The 25,735-nt window shown below is 44.2% G+C and overlaps 1 protein-coding gene across 3 annotated transcripts in view; it reads right to left on the bottom strand.

Annotated features, from left to right (window-relative positions):
• Positions 1-11,269: 11,269 nt before the first annotated feature.
• The window catches only part of HTRA1 (HtrA serine peptidase 1), an 80,365-nt gene continuing 65,899 nt past the window's right edge, over positions 11,270-25,735 (bottom strand). The window contains exons 4-10 of one of the 3 annotated variants that reach the window (XR_003765211.1): positions 22,911-23,105; positions 20,522-20,554; positions 14,848-14,962; positions 14,285-14,366; positions 13,117-13,212; positions 11,692-11,997; positions 11,270-11,596 (exon numbers count right to left, since the gene is read on the bottom strand). Coding sequence is in view for 2 of the 3 variants with exons in the window: in XM_029081020.1 (XP_028936853.1) it covers positions 11,829-11,997; positions 13,117-13,212; positions 14,285-14,366; positions 14,848-14,962; positions 20,522-20,554; positions 22,911-23,105 (690 nt within the window). In the remaining variant the exon portion in view is untranslated. Of the gene's footprint in view, positions 11,998-13,116; positions 13,213-14,284; positions 14,367-14,847; positions 14,963-20,521; positions 20,555-22,910; positions 23,106-25,735 lie in introns of all 3 variants that reach the window. The other 2 variants (XM_029081020.1, XM_029081021.1) reach the window with 2 other exon arrangements.

Genomic DNA, 25,735 nt, shown 5'->3' with positions numbered 1-25,735 from the left:
TGCCAGCCCCATGGCAGAGATTCCAAACATATAGAATTATTATTGGGTGTCAATGCTGCTCATTAGGTACTGCCTGGCCTGGAATTTCTGAAGGAAGAATTCTTTAAGGAGGGAGAATTAAGCATCGGTACCAATCAGGATTAACTTTATATTTGAGAACTACTCACTTTCTTTATCTGGATAATACATGTTCTCCTTTTGCAACTTCAGAAAGTCACAGTCCATTTTACAAAGGCCTGAGATGCAGTGTGGCCACTCCATCGCGTTCTGAAATTTACTAAACTGGACAATGATAATAATAATTGTGGCATTCATTAAGTGCCAAGCACTGTGCTAAGTGCTATGGTAAATCCAGGATAATCAGACAGGACACAGTCCTTGTCCTACATGGGGTTCACAGTCTAAGGAGGAGGGAGAAGAGGAATTCATTAATCGAATTGCATTTATTGAGCACTTACTGCTGTACTAAGTGCTTGGGAAAGTACAGTACAACAGTAAAGAGTGATAATCCCTGTCCACAACGAGCTCACAGTCTGGGGGGTGATTAAATCCCCATTTTTCAGATGAGCAAACTAAGGTTTACAGAAGCAATGTGGCTTAGTGGATAGAGACCAGGCCGGGAGTCAGAGGACCTGGGTTCTAATCCCAGCTCTGCCACTTGCCTGCTGTATGACCTGGAGATAGTTACTTAACTTACCTCAGTTCCCTCATCTGTAAAATGGGGATTTGACATGTGACTGAGTTTTGAGACATGGACCTGATTAGCTTGTACCTACCCCTTTGCAGAAAAGCGCCTGGTCTATAGTAAGTGCCTAACAACCATTAAAAAAAAAGTTAAGTAGTAATTTACCCAAAGTCATACAACATTCAAGTGATGCAGCTGGAATTAGAACACAGATCTCCTGATTCCCAGAACCATGCTTTTTCCATTAATGCTCCATAAAAACCCACTAAATCCCCACCAGAGAAAACAGACAGGAGTCCTTCGAAAATAACTATCATGACCAAGAAAAGCTTTCACCAATAGTCATAGTTCAGGTCACTCTGCAATTTGCTCTGTGGGTCTGTGTCTGTGGAAAGCCCATGGCAGTGGACCAGAAATAGATCAGTGGCAGTAGATGGTCACGTGTGTTGCTGCTGGACCTTGCACTCCACACACGCCCTGCTCTTGGATCCAATCTCCACCTGAAAACCTTGGCCGTGGCATGGGAATCACCAAAGGGACTGAGGCCAGCACTGGTGAAGGCTTCCAGTGAGGCACCTTCAGACCAGGAGCTCAGTGATCCCCTTCTGCTGGAGCAGCGGAACAGTCAGTAGGATGCGAATAGGCGGAGGCCGATGGCAGCGGGACAGCACCGAGCGGCTGAGGTGGTTGGGGCCTGGAGACCTCACTCACACGTGTTCCTGTGACTCACTCCCTGTGACTGCTGGGAGCTTTCTCACATGCTCCAGAAGGGGCCCAATGGGCAGGAGGGGGTCGATTTCAGATCCTCGGGGACCCTGACTCATGCATATGATGATAATAATAATTGTGATATTTGCTAAGCACTTACTATGAGCCAAACACTGTTTTAAGTGCTGGGGTAGATCCAAGATAATCGGATTGGACACAGTCGCTGTCCCATATGGGGCTCACAGTCTTAATCCCCATTTTACAGATGAAAGAACTGAGACACGGAGAAGTGAAGTGACTTGTGCAAGATCACACAGCAGACATGTGGCAGAGCCGGGTTAATAATAATGATAATATTAATAATAATTAAAAATCTTTGGGAACCATAGTCCATGCAGCAGCTTGGGTTAGTGGATGGAGCACAGGCTCCATGACGTGTATAATCTATAATTCCATTTATGTGTATAATGATGTGTATAATCTATAATTCCATTTATTTATATCCATGCTACTGATGCCTGTTTATTTGCTTTGATGTCTGTCTCCCCCCTTCTAGTCTGTGAGCCCATTGTGGGCAGGGATTGTCTCTCTTCATTGCTGAATTGTACTTCCCAAGTGTTTAGTACAGTGCTCTGCACCCAATAAGCACTCAATAAATATGGTTAATGAATGAATGAATGAATGAATATTTGTGGTATTTGTCAAATGCTTGCTATATTCCAGTCATTGAATTAAGCACTGGGGTAGATGCAAGATAATAGGATTGCATCCAGTACCTATCCCACATGGGACTCACAGTCTCAATCCCCACTTTACAGGTGAGGTAACTGAGGCACAGAGAAGCTAAGTGACTTGCCCAAGGTCATACAGCAGACAAATGGCTGAGCTGGGATTAGAACCCACATCCTCTGATTCCCAGGCCTGTGCTCTGAAGTTCAGAGACATTCCCTCAGGGAGATACAAGTGCTGCAGTGGATCATGCCAGGGAGAGAAGAAGTGTCTCTGCTGTTGACTCCTGGAGGAGGAGAGGAGGGGTCCACCGGGTCCACCGCACAGTTGTCAAGGACCAATGATGGACCCGAGATTCCCCCCGGCATGGGCTGGATTGTAAGATCACCTCTGTCAATCAATCAATCAATAGTACTCATTCATTCATTCATTCAATTGTATTTATTGAGCACTTACTGTGTGCAGAACACTGTACCAAGTGCTTGGAAAGTACAATTCAGCAACAGATAAAGATAACCCTACCCAACAACAGACTCACAGTCTAGAAAGGAGATGCAGACAACAAAACAAAACAAGTAGAAGGGCTTCAATAGCAACCAAATAGATAAATGGAATTATAGATATATACAAGTGCTTACTGTACAAAGAGGATGTGACTAAGCATTTGGGAAAGTAGGATAGAATTAATAGACATGTTTGTTGCCCTCAAGGCATTTTACGATCCAGTAGCAAGGAGAGAAACTAAACAAGTGGCAAGTAGGAGGAACCAATGGAAGCAGATATAGATAAGGAGATATAAACACAAGAAGAAAACAGAGAAGCAGCAAGACTTAGTGGTTAAAGCATGGGCCTGGCAGTCAGAAGGAGTTGAGTTCTAATCCCAGCTCTGCCACTTGTCTGCTGTGTGACTTTGGGCAAGTCATTTCACTTATGTGTGCTTCACTTACCTCATTTGTACAATGGAGGTTAGGACTGTGACCCCCATGTAGGACAGGGACTCCAGCACTTAAAACAGGGCCTGCAACAATATCATTTTTTTAAAAAAAAGTGCTGGGGAGAAGTAAACAAATGTTTGGGTCCCCAGAAGTGCTGAAGCCTCCGAGTGGGGAGGTTATAGGGTGAGGGGGTGATGAAAGATTGATCGGAGAAGACCTCCAGTAGAAGATATGATTTCAGATGGTCTTTGAAGATAGGGAGGGCAGTGATCTGCCAGATATGAAAGGAGAGGGAGTTCCAGGCAGAGGGAGAGCGTGAGCAAGAGGTCTGTGTTGGGGGAGATGAGAATGAGCAAACCAGAAATCAGCTCAGTGACTTCCTTAGCTTTCATAGCACACTGCTACGGTTATAACAGTATTTATTCCCTTAAGGGGTTCACGATCGAAGAACAAGTTGGGGAGAGGAAGCTGGTGAAAGGTACATAAGGGAAGATCAAATGGCGAAAACCCCCAAACAACCTAAAAGACAAAGGAATGATAAATATATAAAGAGCAACAGTGGGGCCTGCTGGCTAGTGGAGCAGAGCCTCAGGCTCTTTGCAGTTGAGTTCAACTGCTATCATAATCAACAGCGGCAGTCATAGTCCCAGTCTTCCAAACCTGCTAAAGGCTGAGAAGGCCTTTCTCTGGGGCTGCTTCTTCTCCCTGTCATGGTGGAGTAGAGCAGGGCCTGAAAGGAAGTCCCAGTGACAGCTTTTCTCCCGGGCATAAAACCTCAGTCCGGTGGAGAAGGATGCTGGTAGAAGCACTTATTGCTTCTCCCTGGCACAGTGGTGGAGCAGAGCCAGTTATCAGACCCCTGCAGCCATCCAAAGAGTTAAACAGAGTAAAAAGCACAGGTCCTCGGGCCCTGGAAGACATTAACTAATCTTCACTCCACCCAACTGCTATGGGGACTATTCTTTCAGATTTTCAGGTGGAGAAACTAGACGAGGAAAGGAAAGGGACTTTGTCTTCGCCACATAGAATGCTGGCGTCCCAGCTGAGCCTGTAATTCTAAAACACGGAGATGACTGGGGAATAATTCTTCTCTTCCAGACCCTCAGGAATCTAAAGAAGCCCTGGCAGGGTACTATGTAACTAGGCCAAATGTTTCAAATTTTCAGGCAAAAGAAGGATGCCAAAGAAGTGTCTTTGTGATCACCACTGCTTGCGGTCTTGCAAAAGAGAGAAAATGAGAGCAAACACTTGACAGATAATCCAGAAAGCGCGTTGTCAGCCTGCTTGAGCGCTGAAGAGAGAGCATTCAATAAGAGAAAGGGATTATATTGTTTATCGGCCCATAGAGCCTGAAAACAAGAAACATATTTCCAAGAACAGTCTGGAAAACATGTAAGGACAGGAGCTGAGACCTCGCAATGGTCTACCTCCTACCCAACAGGGAGCCAGTCAGAAAGAGACAAAAACTGTTGTCCTTGCCCTCACTCTGTAGCAGGTAGTCCTCACCCTGAAGTAGGGAGGTGGAGGTAAGCATTCATGAGACGAGGGGAGTCCAAGATTGAGTCTTGCAACTCCAGCCATTAGGGTTTCCAGAAGTTTGAAGCCTGGGCCAGGGGCAAATATTTTGTTTGTTGCACAGAGCACGTAGAGGAGGAGAGTCTGGCCCTGGACCTGCCACACGGGGGAAATTCTGAGGTTTGCTGGAATTGGCGTGACAAACAGAATTGTATGTGGAAGGGAACCTAATTAGGCGTCGCATAGTTCACAGGCCAACGTTCACTGGGCCAGCAGAGGAAAAGAGCCAAAATGTAAGAACTCCAGTCTTTGGATACTGAGAAGGACTCTTTCCTTGGGGATTAGCACTGCTGGATTGCATTTTTGCTTTTGCTAGATTGCCTCAAATCCACCCACTCCCCCAGACCCCATCCTAAAAACTCTCATCTCTTCCAACAAAGAAGTTCTTGTGTGTTGATAAGCACGCAGCCTGATTAACCACAGAGGCGGAACCCTTTGCCATTTTTTTGCTGGGATCTCCAGAAAAGCTGACAAGCTGGAGAGAAACAATCTTGGACTGCAGATCATGATTAGAAACAGTCTTACCCAGACCCTCCAGATTTGCAGAAGGTTCCAGTGCGAGCCCACTCAAATGCAAGTGGCCTCGGAAAAGGTGCCTGAAGGCACAGGCTACCCCTTGCAGTAAGCATTCTCCTATGATAATCAAGTGACTGTAAGCTTCTTGTGGGCCATGAACATGTGTAAAAACAATATTGTACAGTATTTTCCAAAGTGTAATGCTTTGTGCACAGTTAAGTGCTCAATAAATACCACTGATTGATTAAAGGAGGAATGGATACAGGGAGCGGATAGTTTAGATTTGACCCCCTACAGTCTCCCAGTGAGATAGGAAGAACGTTCACCACTCCCAGCTGTTAGGCTGTTAAGACTCGGCGGCCAGAGTCCAGCAAAAACAACTGCTGAATATCCTTCTTCTTTACTGCTGCTTTCCAATATGAACATCTTGCCATCTTGCTGCCTCAGACGAACTTGTGGTGCTGCTTTTTTGAAACAGCTTGAGACACCGCCATTTCCTGCTTTTGTGTCATCTTCAGATCAGCAAGTGAGAAGAGGGGTAGACAAACCCTTTCTCTTGTTCCTTCTGGCACCCCTGACCTTTCCTTTCCCACACCTCCTGGACGGGACCCAAAGTCAAGGTCTGGTAACTTGGGCAGGGGATGATGGGCTCAGCTCACTGGAACTGAAGTTGGGAGTGGCTTGTATTTCTCCTCCTCTGTGCCCTTAGGAGCCCATGTTCCTAAGATAAGGACAACTCAACTACCTTCCCCTCTACCCCACAAGTGGACCTATCCTCAGTCTCTCCATCTGGGAAAGGAGCTCTGCACTGAGCAGAGGTAAAGTCCCTCCAAGGGGCAGAGACCACAGTCAACCTGGAGCCCTCCTCTAGCCTCAGGCTTTGACCTCGCCCCACTTTCCTTTTTAAATGCGGCAATGGGTGGGACAGAAGCCCCGAGGGCTGGACTGGTTCTGTGAAACACAACAGCCACCCACAATTCCTACTCGAGCCACTCTCAGGATTGAGCCTCTGTTCTCACTCTGCTCTGGGCTGTAGGGAGAGGAGAGCCAGGACTGTTCTTGCCCTGTTATCCTGCCTTGTGCACCCTTGGGACCCCTGGACCACCTGCCCAGGGAAGGAAGAGCTGTGTCCAGAACCCCAGGCTTTCCATCGGCCTGGTCCCAGATGGAGGGGGACACATGGATTCACCTAGGCCTGGGTTTGGGCCCGGGCCCTAGCCTGGTGTTCCTTGACAAGGACCGATGACTAAGAAAATCAGAGGCTTAAGCGACACCCAACCCCCGTAATAATAATAATAATAATAATGTTGGTATTTGTTAAGTGCTTACTATGTGCCGAGCAGATGAGGTAACTGAGGCACCGAGAAGTTAAGTGACTTGCCCAAAGTCACACAGCTGACAAGTGGTAGAGCCGGGGTTCGAACCCATGACCTCTGACTCCAAAGCCCGTGCTCTTTCCAGTGAGCCACGATGCTTCTCTACCATCCTGCCCAAGAAGAAGTAGACATAGAATTGGGCACCAGGAGGCTAGTTGAATCTGCTGTTTAATCAGTGGTCCATCCTTGCTCCCCCTCACTTAAGGGAGGCTGGGGAGTCCTGCCTCAACTCTGTGCCTGGGGATACTGCCCCCCAAAAACTCCTCCCACTGAATCCCTCAAAGGGACAAGCCTCATCCCCTTGCTGACTCTGGGAACTGGAGCAAACAGCTCTAATGGGTCTGGACTCTGCAGTACTGGGTAACTCCTACCAACCTGGATCCTGGGGAAGTAGGAGCAGTTGTGGTGATAGAGGTAGGGAGGTGGTGGAGGGAGGAAAAAGGGCAAGCACACCACTCCCTGTCCCTTAACTAAATATTATTTTAAAAAACCATCAGATCTTTGCCAAAGCATCCTTTATTTAGCAGGGCGGCGGGGAGGGGTTGTTAGGGAAGGATGGAAAAGAAGAGGATAAAGAAAGATTCAATAAAGGCCATATGCATGCAGCAGAGGGGGGCTGGGTGGGAAGATGGGCAGTGGCTTCTTGATAAGGTCCGGTACAGGCACCATCTTGAATATCCCAAGGATGGTTGTTTTGGAAGAGTCAGGAGGTTCAGTGTCCTCGTTACTCTCTCCCATCCAGAGGCGACAGCCTACCTTCTTTCCCGAAGAAGCTGGATCTGGACCAACCATTCTTACTTGCTTTCATAACTCTGCCCTTTCTTCATCTTAGCAATACTATTTCTCTGCCCTCTTTGGCTCCCAGGCCCGTTTTCTCCACCAGTTATCCCACATCTCCTGACCCTCCAGTCCTCTTTCTTCCCACTTTCTTATCCTTGATAATGTCACAAACACCTTAGTCGACAACATTGAAACTACTAAGCACAAGCTTTCCAAAGTTCCACCTACTCTCTCACTCCCAGATTCTCACTTTTCTTTCCCAAATGTCTCTAACGTGTTCTCTAATCTGCTTTTTCATTTATGGTATTTGTTAAGCACTTACTATGTGTCAAGCACTGTTCTAGGCACTGGGGGAGATACAAGCTAATCAGGTTGGACACAGTCCCTGTCGTACACGGGGCTCACAGTCTTAATCCCCATTTTACAGAGGGAACTGTCACAGAGAAGCAAAGTGACTTGCCCAAGATCACACAACAGACAAGTCGTGGAGTCAGGGTTAGAATGCAGGTTCTTCTGACACCCAGTCCCGTCCTCTAGGCTTCTGCTTTCAAATTCTACTCCTTGAACTTTGGACCCTAATTCCTCTCGCCTTCCAAAACTCTTGCCTCTATCCTTCTTCTGCCCCTAACACACCATCTTCAACTTTTGACGCTCTAATGGCTGTTACCTCCGCCTTCAAACATGCCCAAATTTTTCCCCTCCCTTTTCTTGGTCCCACTGCGACCTCCAGTTATCACCTCATATCCCTCTTTCTATTCCTGTCCTAACTCCTGGATGAGTTGTATATACTGGCTACGTACACACTCTTCCCATTCTCTTCTTGACTGACATAATTTGGGTTTCCATCAATTTCACCTCACTGAGACTGCACTCTCCGATGTTACCACTGACTTCCTTGCCGAAGTAAATGAATTCTATTCCAGCCTAATTCTCCTTGACCTCTGAACTGCCTTCGACCCTATGGATCTCTCCCTCTTTCTGGTAATCCTATCTCATCTTGGTTTCTGTTGTTTTCTGGTTTTTCTCCTACTTCTCTAGCAGTATTTTCTCAGTCTCTTTCACTGGTCCCTCTTCTGTATCTCACCCCGTAATACTGGGGGTCTCTCAGGCTCTGATCTGATTCTTTATACTCATATCTTCAGGTAGACATTTCCCTCCCACGGCTTCAGCTACTCCCTCTATGCAGATGTCTCCTGAATCTATCTCACTGATCTCCATCTCTCCCCAGTCTATTTCCTCTTGTTCTGCCCAAATCCCTATGGATGTCCAGCTGGCATCTCAAGCTCAACATGTCAAAAACTGTCATCTTCCCCCCTAAATCCATCTGCCTGTCCCATCAAGGTTGACCACACCACCATCCTCCATTTTAAAAGCCCACAACTTAGGTGCTTTTCTTGATTTCTTGCTCACATTCATCTCTCACATCCAGCCTGTTGCTATACTTTATTGTTTTTTCCTCCAAAACATTTCCCTCATCTGCCCTTCCATCTCCATCCAAACAGCCACCACCCTGGTCCAGGTGATCATTGTATTCTGGCTTTGCTACTGAATCAGCTTCCTCACTTGTCTCCCTTCCCCGTTTCCAATCCACACTTCACTATTCTCCTTAGATCACCTTCCTAAAACATAATTTTGCACCCAACTCTCCACTCCACTCAAGAAAAAACTGCTGACCACTGCCCTCAGGCACTCTATCAGCTCTCTCTTACCAATCCCCTCTGTTTTCCTACTACACCCCAGTTCACGTTCTCCATTCTTTCCAAGCTCACCTCCTCATGGTACCTCATTCTCTACTGCTCTGTCTCTGATCCCTTGCTCACACCCTTTTTCTTCCCTGGAACTTCCCTCCCCATTCAAGTCTGCCAAACCACAGATCTCCTATTTCCAAATCCTTCTGAAATCCTACCTACTCCAGGTGACTTTCTCTGATTTTTTCTTTACCCTAGGCAACACCGTCCCTATTATTGCCCTAACAGTTTTGCACTCATTTAGTTTTCTATATTGTAACTGTCGCTCATTGTGATCAGGGAATGTATCTGCCAACTCTTTTATATTGTACTCTCCCAAGTGCTTCATATAGTGTTCAGCAGATAGCAGATGCTCAATAAATATGATTGATTGATTTTAACATTTCTCATATTTGCAAATTATGTCAATATGGCTCCCCACTAGATTATAGGCTCTTTGTGGACAGGGGTCATTCCTGCTTCTTCTATTATTATCTCCCAAGGGCTTAGTACAGGGCATTGTAACACAGTAAGTGCTCACTAAATATGACTGACACTGATTGGAGTCAATCTCCTAGGTCCTTCTCCATAGCTTTCTGGACATGATTCAGGATTATTCTAGCAAGGCTTCACTTCCAAGCAAATAGCTACACTGTGGTCCAGCAAGGAATTGCACCAGGCATAGCAAGAAATAGAGCCAAGGAATTTTACTTCCGCAGAAGAACAAAGCCATGACATTCTGATATTCACCTTCTTCTGGATTCTTGAGATGGAGTTTGTTAAATCATTTTTAATATTTTGTGCTTGACAGAACCAACCCTCTTTCCCTTGGATTTGAACTTGGCAACATTAATTCAGGTTAGAATAACTTCTAGCTGCAATGTACACAGTACTACTTGAACCTTGAACTACTTGAGACAAAGCATGGCTTAGAGGCAAGTGCACGGGCTTGGGAGTCAGAGGTCATGGTTCTAATCTCCGATCTGCCAACTTTCATTTTGTTCTGTTTTGCTTTGCTGCCTGTCTCCCCCATTTAGACTATGAGTTCGTTATTGGGCAGGGATCGTCTCTATCTGTTGCTGAATTGTACATTCCAAGTGCTTAGTACAGTGCTCTGCACATAGTAAGCACTCAATAAATACTATTGAATGAATGAATGACTAAATGCTGTGTGACCTTGGGCACATCACTTGACTTCTCTGTGCCTCAGTTACCTCATCTGTAAAATGGGGATTAAGACTGTGAGCCCCAAGTGGGACAACCTGATTACCTTGTATCTACCCCAGTGCTCAGAACAGTGCTTGGCATATAGTAAGCGCATTGTTATTTTAGTAATATAACCTCTTTCACACAGACCTCTGAAAAGCTTTAAATGAGGCAGATGTAGATATCGGCAGCTTTGGGTTTGCACTCTTCCAAGCGCTGAGTACAGCAAGCACTCAATACCATTGATTGCTTGGTTGTCACACTGATAGATATGGTCATATTGATTTCCTGTTGCTTTTCCAAGGGCAGTGTAAGGTGGTTGCTCTGAGTTTTGTAGTTGAGGCCCAAGTTACTTATGAAAACACTGAGAGGCATCAAAGTGTGGCATAATGGATAGAGTGCAGGCCTGGGAGTCAGAAAGACCTGGGTTCTAATCCCGACTCCGCCACTTGTCTGTTGTGTGACCTTGGGGAAATCATTTCACTTCTGTTTCTGTATCAAATGCAAAATGGGGATTAAGACTGTGAGCCTGATGTGGGACAGGGAGTGTGTCCAACCTGATTAGCTTGTATCTACCCCAGTGCTTAGAACAGTGCTTGACATCTAGTAAGCACTTCGACACCATCATTATTATCAAAGGAGATTGGGATCATCAGGAGAACTGCTTCTTCTCTGACTTCTGAATGCCACCAGTCTGGATACGAGATGATGTATAGATTGGCTTCCAGACTCTGACGGTCACTTCCGTCACCTTATCAGAGAAAGCCTAACTTTTCCCTCTGAGGCGGAGCCTGCGGCATTCTAGCTGAAGCTTGCCAACTTTCACTCAATAGAGAATCTTAGCCCCTGACCCTAAAGCGTTGAATTACATATGAAACCTTAGATGCCTGAGCAACAGGCTTCTTACATGCAATCCTGAGATTTCGGCTCCATATGTATACATGTTCATCAAGGAAATGAGAGCAAAGTAATCATTTCCAAAGAATTTCCTGGCTGTTTATGTGAAAAGAAATTAATGACAGTGGAACAAGATGTATATAGAAGTATTTTAATAGCACTAACAAAAAGGTCAGAGTGCTCCCAAGTTTGCATGAATTCTGAAAGAAGGCTACTTCGGTTTGCTTTGCAAGCCAACACTAGCCCACCCATGATCTCGATCAGTCCATCTCACTTTTGGTGGTGTTTCCATTAGGATCAAAGCTCTCCCAATTCCTCACTCTGGTATCCAGTTGGTCTTCCTTGCGTTTATTTATATTTTATCCATCTGACTTGCTGGACTAAGTTGAAGGTTCAGCAACAGAGAGAAACAACTGTGGACAGTCAGAGCAGTAAAGGTTGAAGTTGGCAGTAAAGAATACGCTGCATACATAAAAAAAAAAAAACAGAAGGAAAGAATTATTGCCTGAGTATCTGTAACATTACATTTGGTTTGCCTTAAATCTATTACAAATTACTTTGTTGGCCAGTGCTGCTTTGCTGAAGAAGCAAAATGTTGGTCAAAAGTCTGTTTCCTGTACCAGCACAGAGTCATTATAAGCAGTCTATTGTTCATTCCTTCGAAGAAAACAAGAAATCCAGCTCAGGTTTCTTCCTAAGGATCAATTTCTTCAGGAACCACTGTGATCATGATATCTTCGTTCCCTCTGCGGACAACCATATTGAGGGTACTTTCCTTTTTAATAACATCACTGACGTCACTGGCTGTGACCACAGATTGTCCATTGATGCTAATTATCACATCGTTTTCCTTCAGGCCTCCACTGAAACATAAAAAGCAAAGCAGAATTACGTTACTGCACTCCTAGTTCACAATTCATTTGTCCATAATAGAAGACAGAATCGAAATTTCTTATTTCTTTAGAAGTTGAATAAAAGCAGCATACTCAAATCACCTGTAACCCTGATGAACACAACGTTAAGGAAAACTCTTGTTATAGTTCATGTCCCCTTGACCCTCATTGTAAATGCCGCAAGTAAAGATCCCTTCCTTTCTCCCGAGATCAGATGTTCTATCCAGATCGATTTGCATTTTCAAAGAAACCTCCTTAAATCCCAAAAAGTGTTCTATCTAAAATTAGTAGTGAAAACTTTTTTTGCAGCAAACTGGGCATACACTAAAACGACAAGCATGGCGTAGAGGAGACCATGGGCCTGGGAGTCAGAACGTCATGGGCTCTAATCCAGGCTCCTCCACGTGTCTTGGGCAAGTCACTTCACTTCTCTGTGCCTCAGTTACCTCATCTGTAAAATGGGGATTAAGACTGTGAACATACTGTGGAACATGGACTGTGTCCAATCTGATAAGCTTGTATCTATCCTAGCACTTAGTACAGTGTCTGGAACATAGTAAGCACTTACAACAACAAAAAAATGAAAGTCATGACCAATATAAGGGACAGGCTGCGATTGAGGGCCAAAGTGTCCCTCCATGATAGTTTTATCACATAGATGTTACAGGGACCAGGTCTAATTTCCAATTGTATACGCTTTCCCAATGCTTAGCACAGGGCTCTGCATACAGTAGGCGGGTAATACTTCCACAACTACTACTAGATAGAGAATAAGATGTTGATGGTATGGGGCAGGTCTCTACAAGTTAACCTTTAAAATGAATCTTCTTCTGGTTCCATCCAGAAATTCTGAAATTTACTCTTTTAGCACCACATATGCCTTCTTAATGGGAGAGTAGAAAAGTCAGAGGAAGTCAGAGGAAATGTCAGATAAATCTTCTTCCTAAGATGCCCTGTGCTATACTTGGCCATGTGAACAAGCTCAAAAAATCGGCATCATCCAGGTTCTGTTAACCTGAGATGACGGTAAAATAATGGCTCATCCAGAACAATGTTGGAAATTAAAAAAAATTTTTTTTTCTAACTTACGCTTCAGCAGGGGTGTCTGGAATCACTTCAATGATGTAGGCTCCTGAGAGCACGTCAGGGAAGTCTCGATGGCGATCCTTAAGTTCCTTAGCTTTACTATAGGGTTGGGGAGGGAAACACCAAGAATCTTGACTATTACCATGAAACTTTAGAAGACAATTTCACTTTTCTGACAAGTTATCATGCAAAGGCTTATAAAAAAGTATCTGACATTCTTGTTAACATTTTTTAAGACGGTGCACTATGAAAAATGGAATTGAATTTTATTGGGAATTATATCTGAATCAGTGATTTTTTTTTCCCCATGGTGGCATTTTATTCCAAAGCAAAAGTATGTGGCAGAAAACCGCTTTGCTGCTGTCATTCCCAAAGTAGCCCACACAGTCCATCTGTGGCAGAAGCTCGTTAAATCTTCAGGAGGGACTTTCAATGTGCCTCCAACTCCACATACCTGTCTTTTATTCAAGGCAGCTACAGTCAGGCCTCTGGTTACCAAAGCTGAGCCAAAGAACCATCAGTCATTAAAACCAGATTTCTGACACTCATCTTTGAACACAATGATCACATTTCTGAAACTTCGACACAAAAAATTAAGGAGAGGAAGAGAGAAAATGCCAGACTGTTGTGATATTTAAAAAAAAAAAATCAAACACACAACACTGGTCCTGGATTTCTAGCAAAACTCCTTTTGGAGTGGGCTTAGCATGGATCTTCCACTCCCATACTGTGGAGGGCTAACCCAAGCAAGTAAAAGCCAGAACTCTCCTGGCCTAAGGGATGGAGGGGATGGGACGGATTTTTGCCTGTTCTTGGTTTAAACTGGATATTTTACCAGGCTGACTGACAGCAGAGGGAATGGAATAAAGACAGAGTCGCTGCCTCAGCACGCCACCCAGAATGTTGCTTAACAGAAGAACCTGGCTGGAAGCCTGAACAAAATCAAACGTGACCAAAGTTTCCCCGTTTTTAGCCACCTGCCAGTGAGTACCAACATGTCTGGCTCATGCTGGTGAAACTTCAAATTGGAACCCAGAATCACCCATTCGACCGACAGGGCCCACTTTCGGAGAGCTGTCCCGGGAACGGAGGGAGTGGTCTTGGCAACTGGTCCACTGAAGGCCTTGGATCAATCACTGTCAGTTTCCACTAGGCGCTACCACCAACTTACCTGGAAGTCAGAGACATCATTCGAATGCCGATGTACTTCTTCTTAGTGATAGCTTTTCCTGTTGTGAATGCAAAAGGCAAATCTGAAGCCAATTCAATGGTATTATCGAGTGTTTACTGTGTGCATAGCACTCTACTAAATACTTAGCACTGTACTAATAATGTCATATCTCCTTCCCTGATTAAGCCCTCGTTTCCCTGGCTGCGCTTCGCTTCTGGGTCATCTACACTCTTGGATCTGTGACCTTTGGGCATTTGGTATTCACCCTACCGTCAGCCTCATGGCATTGATGTCATATCACTAAATCATATATTACAAATTATTCACTTATATTAATGCCTGCCTCCCCTTTTAGACTGTAAACTCACTGTGGGCAGGGAATGTGTCTACCAACTCTGCTGCATTGTACTCTCCTAAGTGTTGAGTATAGGGCACTAATTGCCAACAGTAAGCTTTCAATACCACTGATTGACTGACCATTTTTCAAATGAAAACATAGTTAAATACTTTGCATTTTGCTAAAAAAAAAAACACCCACAGTGTCCTTCTTGTTGGCAAAATACCTTTGGATTGCCTGTCATGGGATTCAGTGAGAAACTTCTTAATTTTATCAGACGGGATAGCAAAGGAGATTCCGGCAGTGACCTTCAGAGTGTTGATTCCGATCACTTCACCATCCTGCAGCAAAAAGAAGGGTGGGCAGCTACAGTCCAATCTCAGAAGGCAAGGAAAAGAGCAAAATTGTCCCAAACTAGCCTCCAACTCTCCAGTGGAAACACAGGCTGTACCCTACTAGATAACAAATAAGCAGCTTCTCAATATCAGTTACGCACTGTGAGGTGGACAGTATTTCTTGGCCCAGGCTTTAAGCCAAGATTCAGAATGAAGCTTTGTAAGCCAAAGAGCACAGACAGACCGAAGCACAGTGCTGACAGAAGAGGTAAGAAGGCTTGCCATTAGCAAAGTCAGCACTGGTCAACTATTGTTTTGGAGAGAAATAAGGGGATTTGTTCCAATCCCCGTCACCAAACTACCTGCTTGATGGTCAACGTTTACAATTCTGATGTCCTAGGGCTGCTTTCAAGGGGCTATATCCTGATATATATTAGAGCAAATCAGCGTCGTAGATATCACACACACACACACACTTCAAAAATGAGGCAGTTCCAGATGACCTCGTGTTTCACCCACAATTCAATTACTCCTATTTTTGCAAGTAAAATCTACTTCATGCTCAATCACCATGATGTAATGCTGCAGTATTTTTTTTAACCCTTTCACTCTTTCCACATTTTTTTTTCCCCTAAACAGTTTACTTATTAGTCTTCCTGTTAGGCAACTGACCATTAAGGAAGTGCTTCTGAGAGGGACACGTGTCCCTTACTCTGCCACAGAGCCCATAGCTGGACTGCAACGGACTGCAATACCACATATGATGTGTCTCGTACAGATAAAGTGGACAAGCAACTATCGGAAGGTTTCAACCTCTGACTCTATGAGTTATAAGAAATGACATTTAATACCAAATGACACTTCCGACATCTCCGAATTTAGACCTTGTTTCGGGTTTAAAACATCAGACCTAACTTTACTACTTCAGACGCCTAAAGCAAGTAGCGCACAACTCTGCTCCCCACCTCACGCATCCTGACAGCTTTCCGACTCTCTCTCCCTCCCAGGTTCACCCCTTCGTCTCTTAAACCCTGTACCTTCTCTCTGCTCAACGTTGCTACTGGTTCCCTATGGCAACCAGCAGGATTCACTAGATTGTAAACTCCTTAAAGATAATAATCATTATGGTATTTGTTAAGCGCTTACTATGTGCCAAGCACTGTACTAGGGGTTAGGGTGGGTCCAAGCAAATCAGGTTGGATATAGTTCCTGTCCCACGTGGGGCTCACAGTCTCAGTCCCCATTTGCAGATGAGGTAACTGAAGCCCAGAGAAGTGAAGTGACTTGCCCTAGGTCACGCAGGAGACCTGCAGTGGAGCCGGGATTGGAACCCATGACTTTGGACTCCCAGGCCCGTGCTCTATTCACGACATCATTGTTATCAGGGGATCCTGTCTACCACCTCTATTGAACTGCACTCTCCCATACAGTTAGTATGGGGCCTTGCAAGCATTAAGTGCTCAATAAATACAAGTGATTGACTGATTAATTGGGGCTCCTAAAAGCAGCGGCAGAAGGAGGAGTAGAAACAGTTTCAGTCACCACAGTTCCCTCCTCTCTGGCCACCCGCTCTCTCCATGGCCAACCGTGGCCCAGCCCCACAGGGCGAGCATGGGGGCCTTGAGCCAAGGAGAGGGACGGTTGTATCAGCAGAAGTAGCCAACTTGTCCCAGACAGGTTCTGGGCAGTCAGTGATTTTCACTTTGGAGGAGTGTGTATTCAGCATGGCGTAGTGGATAGAGTGTGGGCCTGGGAGTCAGAAGGTCATGGGTTCTAATCCCGATTCTGCCACTTGTCTGTTGGGTGACCTTGGGTAAGTCAGTTCACTTCTCTGTGTCTCAGTTACCTCATATGTACAATGGGGACTGAGACTGTGAGCCCCATGTGAGACAGGGGCTGTTTCCGACTCGATTTGTTTATGTCCACCCCAGTGCTTAGTACCGGGCCTGGAAGTACTCAACAAATACCACAAATATTATCATTATTAATATTCCTTCCAGGCTGTGATGCTCCCATGTGCCTTTCCTATTTATAAGGGAGAGTAATCAAGCAGTCGGTGATATTTATTGAGGGCTTAACATGGGCAGAACACAGTACTAAAATCCTAAATTTGCTTTGCATAAGTTCTTCCCCCAAAATCCACTCGGCTTTGCCTGTGTCCCTCCACATCTACAGCCCCCCAAAATTCCAAGCGGTTTTAAGACCTTGGCCCTAACACCCCTTTCTCTCCAGCTGAGTGCCTGACCCTTGGAAGAACCAGAAGCTCAGACAAGCGAAGCCCATTCCTTCATTCAGGTAAGTCAGAGCGGTGATCCTGTTTAAACACGATGCTCTTCATGAGATCCGTGCTTAAAATATAAACAGAGGGCTCTGCAACTGTGGCCACTAGAACTTTTATGACTGACTCCTAGCTCCCAGGACTCTCTTTCCCACTTTCTAAATAATTTCCATTTCAGCTCATTTCAGGACTTATGCGGCTGTCCCCAACCCAAGGAAGGGAGAGAAAATGATCCCTAAAAAAAAAAAAATCACTCACTCCAGCCAGACATTTTGACCAAGTGGTCACCCACTTCAGTGGTCCTAAACCAAGGATGATTCTCTCATTCTTGCGACCCGGAGTGTTCATCCCCTGTCTGGCGATAATGATCTCGAGCTATTCCTGCCACTTCCACGGAGATAACCAGGCGGTCTAACAAATCTAGCTCAGAGGAAGATGGTTCTGGATACTTTTTTTTTTTTTTTTTACTGGATTGGCAAACCATTTCCAGAATGTCTGCAGGCAGGATAGGTTTTTCTTAGCGAGATAAAAATATTATTGCTTTAGAAGCTTTTACACATTTATTTCTCACAATCAGGACATCGCTGGTCAAAACATTCGGCTCAATCCCGAGCAAGCAAAGATCAGTTAATAGTGCTATGACTGGATTAAGGCAGTCGCAACTCATTACCATTATCAGTTCATATGCACTAATTATGATTCACTCTGTTGATGATAAGGAGTGTTTCTTTGGGAATTTAGATGGTGCCATCCAGGCTTGCCCGGGGAATGACAAGCTCATTATTCTAGGTGTCACTAATGCCAGAGTGAGTTGTGATTTTGAGGCCAGGCCCAGAGCCTTAAATAAAGATGGTCTAGATTAAGTAACCACAAATAGCACTTACATCTTCTTCTTAAGATGGGTGGGACCCAACAGCCAGCTATTCCCAACACTTTGTTCCAGTTGGCATCTAAATGCTGGGGTAGATACAAAATTGGACACAATCCATGTCCAACACGGGGTTCACAGTTGTAATCCTCATTTTACAGATGAGGTAACTGAGGCACAGAGAATTTAAATGACTTGCCCAAAGTCACACAGCAGACAAGTGGTAGAGCTGGGACTAGAACCCAGGTCCTTCTGACTTACTCCATCTATCTATCTATCTAGAGCACTCTATCCAGTGCTGTATCCACTAGGTCATGCTCTCCTCTGCACACTTGACTGCTGTGTGACCTTGGGCAAGTCATTTAACCTCTCAATGCCTCAGTTACCCTATCTGTAAAATGGATCTTAAGACTGTGAGCCCCGAAGGGGACATGGGCTATGTCCAACCAGATTACCTTGTATTTACCCCATTGCTCAGTATGGTGCCTGGTGCTTAATAACAAATACCATTAAAAAAGAAAAGACTCTCCACCAACTCACCCATATTATCTTTCTACTTTCTCCACCTGCTATTCCCCAATTCCTCTCTACATTTCTCCCAATCCAAACTTTTAGCAGTACTCAATTCTCATGGCCTCTACGTTGCTCACAGTGTCATTCCATTTTGGAACACTCTTTCCCCCTGCCCCAAATCTGACATAATAATAATAATAATAACAATAATAATGATGGTATTTGTTAAATGCTTACTATGTGCCAAGCACTGTTCTAAGCACTTGGGTAGATACAAGGTAATTAGTTTCTCCGACATGGGGCTCACAGTCTTAATCCCCATTTTACAGATGAGGTAACTGAGGCATAGGAAAGCTAAGTGACTTGCCCAAGGTCACATAGCAGACAAGTGGCAGAGCTGGGATTAGAACCTATGTCCTCTGATTCCCAAGCCCGTGCTCTTACCACTAGGCCACACTACTTCTCACACACAGCGTCTCACAACACAGCTCTCCCCACATTCAAAACCCTCCTACAATCCCACCTTCTCCTCCAAGTCTATCGTGATTATTTCCCTTAATGTTGAGTCACATAAACCCATAAACCATCCATAACACTTATGAACCTATTCAGACCCATCCTCAACAGTTTTGTTTGGTTGTACTTTTTGCACGTAATTATTCTGACTACTCAAGTGGTCAATAATTTTATGATTATCTCCCCATTAGAGTGCTAGCTTCTTGTGACCTGGGAATGAGTTTGTGCTTTGACTAATTGGGGAGGGAAGGGTTTTCTTGGTCACAATGTAATCTTGTGCAGAAGAAGGCAAGTACAGTCAGTCCTCCCATTAACACATGCTTTCCCTTTGCATTCTTGATCAAACATCAGGAATTTTGGGATGTATGTCTTACAGAAATGGGCATTTGGAAAAAATGCAAGCTTTCCTTAATGTGAGGTTCTTCAAGCACATGACCCCCATATTATCAGAGAACTGATTGTAATACAGGACAGCTAGCTACCCAGTAAGGCCCTGGACCTGCATATCCATTATTAAAGTGTTTCCATATCCAGGGAGTAGTTCAGTCCCCAGAAGAATCTACCTCAATTTCTGCAAACTACTCCGAATGCCCAGTGCGAGGATATTATAAAAGCAATACCTTCTGCAAATGTATTTATTATTTGTACTCGGTTTTTCCTCACAATTTTATTACATGGTACTTTTGTACACTTAAGTGAATATGGTTAAACATTGCACTCTGGGAAATATTCCCTGAATTCCATATTTACTTTATCACTACCATTGACATGGTCTCTATCATACTGTAGATCTAATTTGGGCAAAGATTGCAGTGGCAAACAGAAATTCCTTAGCACCTACTAACCCATTAACTGGGTTCCACCTTGCCTTAAGGTATGTAATTTCCAACCTAAAAATTTCTGGTCTCCAAGTGTGATTGTCCATTTGGGTCTACCAGATCTCGGTTGAAGCATTCAAAGTTACATTCCACTTAGGTCACTCTGGGTCTGACATCTTCATTAAAAATCAAAATACCTCAGGTCCCAGTATAGGCTTTATTTAGCAAATCTTTGGCAAAATAAATCATGGAGTCACTTTAAAATGGGCAATATTTTAAAAAAATCCTCGTAAGCATAACATTTGGCATTTGGCGGGGGAAATGGGAATTTCACTCGTTTAAAAATCTGAGTGGTCAGTGAGAAAACAAAGTCTCTGCAAAACTAAACCACAACCAAATAAATATTTAATAATTAAATAGTATAAATACTGTAATATTTGCAAATATTACAGCATTCATAAATATCATATTGTGGATATTATAAATATTATTGACAAATATTTAATAAATTTCATTTCTGAGGAAAAGACAGAGCACAATGTAAAATTGAGAGAAGAACTGAAAATGCTCACCAGGTTTACTAAAGGGCCTCCTGAGTTTCCATACTGAAATTAAACAAGACAAAACAATAGATTATTTCTTCACATCAAGCTACAGGCACAAACAGAATATCTCCAAGCATTTTGAGTCTTAGAATTCTAAAACCCAAATATTAAGTTTGTTTCCTTAATGTTAATATGGATTTTTCCTATCCCCTAAAATGGAGAAGGGGCCTGGAGTCCAGCGAACAGGCTACAGCACTACCTTTGGCCAGGGGGTTGGTGGTAGGTCTCAACTTCCCTGTCTCCATTCAGTTTCCCTTTCTGACCATTTTCCTCCCTCTACTCCTGGACACATCATCCCACTCTCACGGAAAACTGGCCCCAACCCACTTTGAGTAACTTAAAATATTGGCCCTTGATTCAGACATCCCTCTGCTTTAGTAAAGGGTCCCTTCTGAACTCTTTTACTTATCAAATAGGCTAAGCTTTTGGAGAAAAATAGTGTAATATAAGCTGTGGGCTGTGTAATGTATGCTCTTGATGTGCTTTATTTCATGAATTTTTGTTTAAAAAAAGGTCCCTAATGCCAAGAAGTTCATCCTGAATGCTGGAAAACAACCTATTCCCTCCTATTTTCTAAAGGTACAGGAAACTTACAATTTTTACACCACATTTATCTGACAATTTTCTAGTTATTATCTAAAGAACACTATTTTTTTTAAAATCCATCCACTTCCACTGACATTAACCAGCTTTTCCTTATTTTTATTTCACGCATCAGCCTTGGTGTCAGCCTCCATCTGGCATAAGTACAGGAGTATAAGTACCTGTTTTTCCTTATGGATTGCCCCGATACAGAAATTTGCACTTCAAAAAAACAAAACAAAACAAAAAAACGTGGTATGGTATCTGAGGTAAAGCACTCTTGTAGAAAACAATTTTTACATTGTGGAAAATACTGGCAATTTAATGTCATGCAGAGATTATTAGGTTGAAAGAAGAGAGCTCAACTGGAGGGAAAAGCAGCCAAACTCCTGTAAGAGATTATGATCTATTAGGTTATTCTTTCACTCCTTCCAGAATCTTTCAGAATCATCATCCTTGATCTGCTGGTGAGGTCTTTAAGTCACAAGAAAGGACAAGTGGGCTACAAAATTACCAGAAAAAAAAAATGACAGCCTTCAACTTTGGCTTCTTGACCCCCTCCAGTCTGGCTTCCATCCCCTTCACGCCACGGAAACTACCCTCTCAAAGGTCACCAATGATCTCCTTCTTGCCAAATCCCATGGCTTCTACTCCCTCCCAATCCTCCTTGACCTCTCAGCTGCCTTGGACACTGTCAGCCATCCCCTTGTCCCCTTCCCCTGGAAACATTATCCAACCTCAGCCTCACTGATGCTGTCCTCTCTTTATTCTCCTCATCTCTCTCTGGCCGCTCCATTCTTAGTCTCTTTCACAGGCTCCTCCTCTGTCTCTCACCCCTTGATGTGGACTTACCTCAAGGTTTAGTTCTGGGGCCTCTTCTAGTCTCCTTCTAGACACTACCTTTGAGAACTCATTTGCTTCCATGTCTTGAGGTACCAGCTCTATGCAGATGATTCCACTCCAACCTCACCTTACTACTCTTCATTCATTCATTCAATCGTATCTATTGAGCACTTACTCTGTGCAGAGCACTGTACTAAGTGTTCGTGAGAGTATAAAAAGCAATAAACAATATTTTACTACAACCCAGACCACACACTTCACTCTTCTAATGCCAACCTACTCTACCTCGATCGCATCTATCTCACCCCCAACCTCTCACCCACACACAGCTAGGGCCTGGAACATCCTCTCTCTCCATATCTGACAGACAATTATTCTCCCCACCTTCAAAGCCAAAGTGAAGGGACATCTCCTCTCAGAACTTTCCCTAAGCCCCCATTTCCTCTTTTCCCACTCCCTCTTCATCACCCCTGAATTTGGATTTGTTTCTTTTATCATGCCCCCCCTCAGCCCCACAGTACATGTACATATTACACAGTACATGTAATATGTACATTTATGTACATAACTATAATTTATTTATATTAATGTCTGTTTCCCCCTTTAGACTGTAAGCCTGTTGTGGGCAGGGAATGTCTGTTATACATTTACTCTCCCAAGCACTTAGTACAGTGCTCTGCACACATAAAGCATTCAATAAATCCGATTGTTTGATAGAAAGCTGTTCCTTTTCCCTGTAGACGACTAATGGAGCACACATTTTTCCTCAGAGGTGCTGAGTGACGGACTATAATGACCTAAACAAGGCTCTCCACCTCTATGCCACAATCTTTCCCTTTCCTTCAGCAAAACTGCCATGCTGAATCCATTTCCATTTAATGAGAAGAAATCCAGAAAGAGCGCAAAGCCAAAGGCACGGCAGATGACTCACATTGATAATGGCATCCGTCTGGATATAGTCCATGTCTGAGTTCCGAAGGCCCAGTTCCTTGCCTCCACGTTGGGTGGTACTCACGATCCCGGTAGTCACCGTGTTTTGGAGTGAAAATGGACTTCCAATTGCAACAACAAATTCCCCAGGCCTCAGTTCTGCAGACCGACCGAGCAAAAGGACTGGCAGCTTCCCCTGGGGAAAGATCCAATGTTCATAAAAAGCAAGTCCTCCAGATTTCCCTTACAAATGAGATCTACAAATGGAGGTGCTCCCAAATGTCCAAGCTGACACTCGTCTGGCACCCTGGGACTTTGTGAGGAGTGGTTTTTTTGTTGTTGTTGTTGTTTTTTTAACAGAGACAACACTTCCTTTTCCACAAACCACACCCAATAAATCATATGCACTTATAAAACGAGTAGATATTTGTATTTTGCCCGCCAAGGAAAATATCTTCAGGCCCTAGTGTGTTTCTGTTTCCAGAGAGCATCTTGAAGCAATTAGAACACACTTGCCATGTTTATTTCAGGACAAGGGGAGCTCAGGATCAAGTAAGGCAAAGGAAAATGTATTTCATTTCTTTGCTGGGAAGGAGAATAGCTTGGTGACGTAAGCATCAGACATGAAATCGCCAGATGCCCGGAATGGCAGTTCTGAAGTTGACTGGATTCGACACAATATTCTAAAATCTAGTTAAGAGAACTAAACTGCCTGAATGTGACTTGCAACTGCTTCTCCCATCCTGAGATAAATACATTTCCCAAGTTGTTTCAGCTTTTCCTGCTCTTCAGTCAGTCCTGCCCTGGGTGTCAGCTCTCTCAGGATTCCTTAGGGTGGGCATTTTCCAAGGACTGGAGGTGTTTCACCTGGACCACCAGTTGTTTGAGAATTCCACAATGCTGAGGAACTTTAGTAAGGGGTAGAGTGGTGACTTACAATACCACCACTGGGTCTGGAAGAGACTTCTAGAGTCTCCTCTGGCCCATCCTTCTCCAGATAAGGTGGATCAATGAAAGAATGAAGAATCATTTCCAGGCCAGAAAATAATGAGTCTATACGGGAAGCATACAGGAGGGAACATAACCTACCCAGAGCTATACAAATGAAATAGAAGATGGAGAAGGGTGGGAGGAGGCATTGAAAGCCAAGGTGACTCGATTTCATCATCTGTAAAATAGGGATTAAGTATCTGTTCTCCCTCCTGCTTAGATTGTGAGTCCTGTGTGGGTCAGGAACTCGTCTGATCTGTTTATATAGTACCTACCCCAGGGCTTAGCCCAGGGCTTGGCACACAGTATACCACAATCATTATGAACATGCTTCCGAGGCTTCAGTTATGTCAGGACACTGCTCATTCTTCGAAAGGAGGCCGAGCAAATTCCAGGTTCAGATTTCCAAAGGCCCCAGTTCCTAAAGGGTTTAGCTGTGCTCTGGATGCTGTCTGCAGCTCAGAAATGCAATCAAATCACATTCCCTTCATAGTCCAGAGCATTCTTGGAGATCATCTGGGTTCAGAGGCACTCCAGAGGTTACTTAAAGCTGTATATTTATGGTGGAGTCCTGCCAATGACCACTGCCAAGGGCCGACTGTATTCACCAGTAACAGTGGGTTAAGGGTCAGTACTGGTCTTTGCTGGAAGGTGGGAAATGTGCACAGCCTACGCAAGCCGCGCTGGTAAGTCTTATCGGGAAAACTACTGTACGTTCAGGGCCTGGGATTCAGGGCTTGGGGCAGACTCTGAGCTTAATTGCCTTGGCCTTTCAGGAGATGAAGGAGAGAAAAAGTGGTTGGATCCCTTTGCCAGCACAGGAAAGAGGGGAGTCACTCCCCTGGGCTGTTAGGATGGTGGCCAGATACTGATTAACCAACCGGGTGCTTCATCCTGCTGGTATCTGCACAGTTATTTCACATTTTTGGTGGGAGGGAAAATATAAAAACCAAGTGGGATAAAAAGGGGGTTCAAATGAAATCACAATACAGGGTGCTCTCCGGATTCCTGATACTCAGTATCTTCTTAGTTGTCATCTGAGTTTTCTGCCGATGGAGAGGTGCTCACTACCCAGGGTGGAGAATCTGGCTGAAAAGACAGACTGGTTACCTGACAGACACTGCGTCAAGGCACTGTTTGAGCTGAACAGACTTAGGCTCAAGGACTTATTTCCTAAATGGATTTTTTTTGCTGAACTGAACCGGCGGGCTGGCCAAACACTCACTCTTTGTTTCCCAACAGCTCCATACCCCTTTTGTTTACTCAGAGACACTCAGGGGCAGGCTTTAAAAAGAAGGAAACCCATCCTGCATAGTAACTATTAGTGGATCTCAGGGGAATGCTGAAACACTAGGGTTATGTTCTACATAAATGAGTAGAGAATTGAGCCCTGAAATGCAGGATGATTTGCCAATCTTTGGACTGCACTTTCTCGGGGCCCTTAATGATGCAGGAAACCTCATGCATTTTCAATTTTCCTCCCAATTCTCACTAAATACATTCCACAGTCTCAGTTTTGTGAAGTTGCAGAGAATAGAGCCTGAGGAACTATTACAGAGGGTTTTCTGGACAGGGTTTGCACTGTTAATTACAGATCATTAAAGATTTAAATAAAACAAGAGTAACATACAGAGGTTCTGGTTGAGCACAAACCTCCAGTAACTTGACAGTTAAACCCTTTCTTCCAAGGAAGTGGAGAAAGATTTCAGGTCAAGATGTTGCTAGAGCACAATATTAATAGCAACCTCTTCCAACAACTGAGTTTGACCTGAATCACATATAGTAAAAATGGTCCCCAGCCAGTTATCAATCTGTGCTCAAACCAGTCCATGGTAA

Source organism: Ornithorhynchus anatinus, chromosome 16 (genome assembly GCF_004115215.2).
Source record: "Ornithorhynchus anatinus isolate Pmale09 chromosome 16, mOrnAna1.pri.v4, whole genome shotgun sequence".
Classification (NCBI taxonomy): Eukaryota; Metazoa; Chordata; class Mammalia; order Monotremata; family Ornithorhynchidae; genus Ornithorhynchus; species Ornithorhynchus anatinus.
Note: the sequence above shows the minus strand (reverse complement) of the source record. Positions and strands in the feature narration are given on the sequence as shown.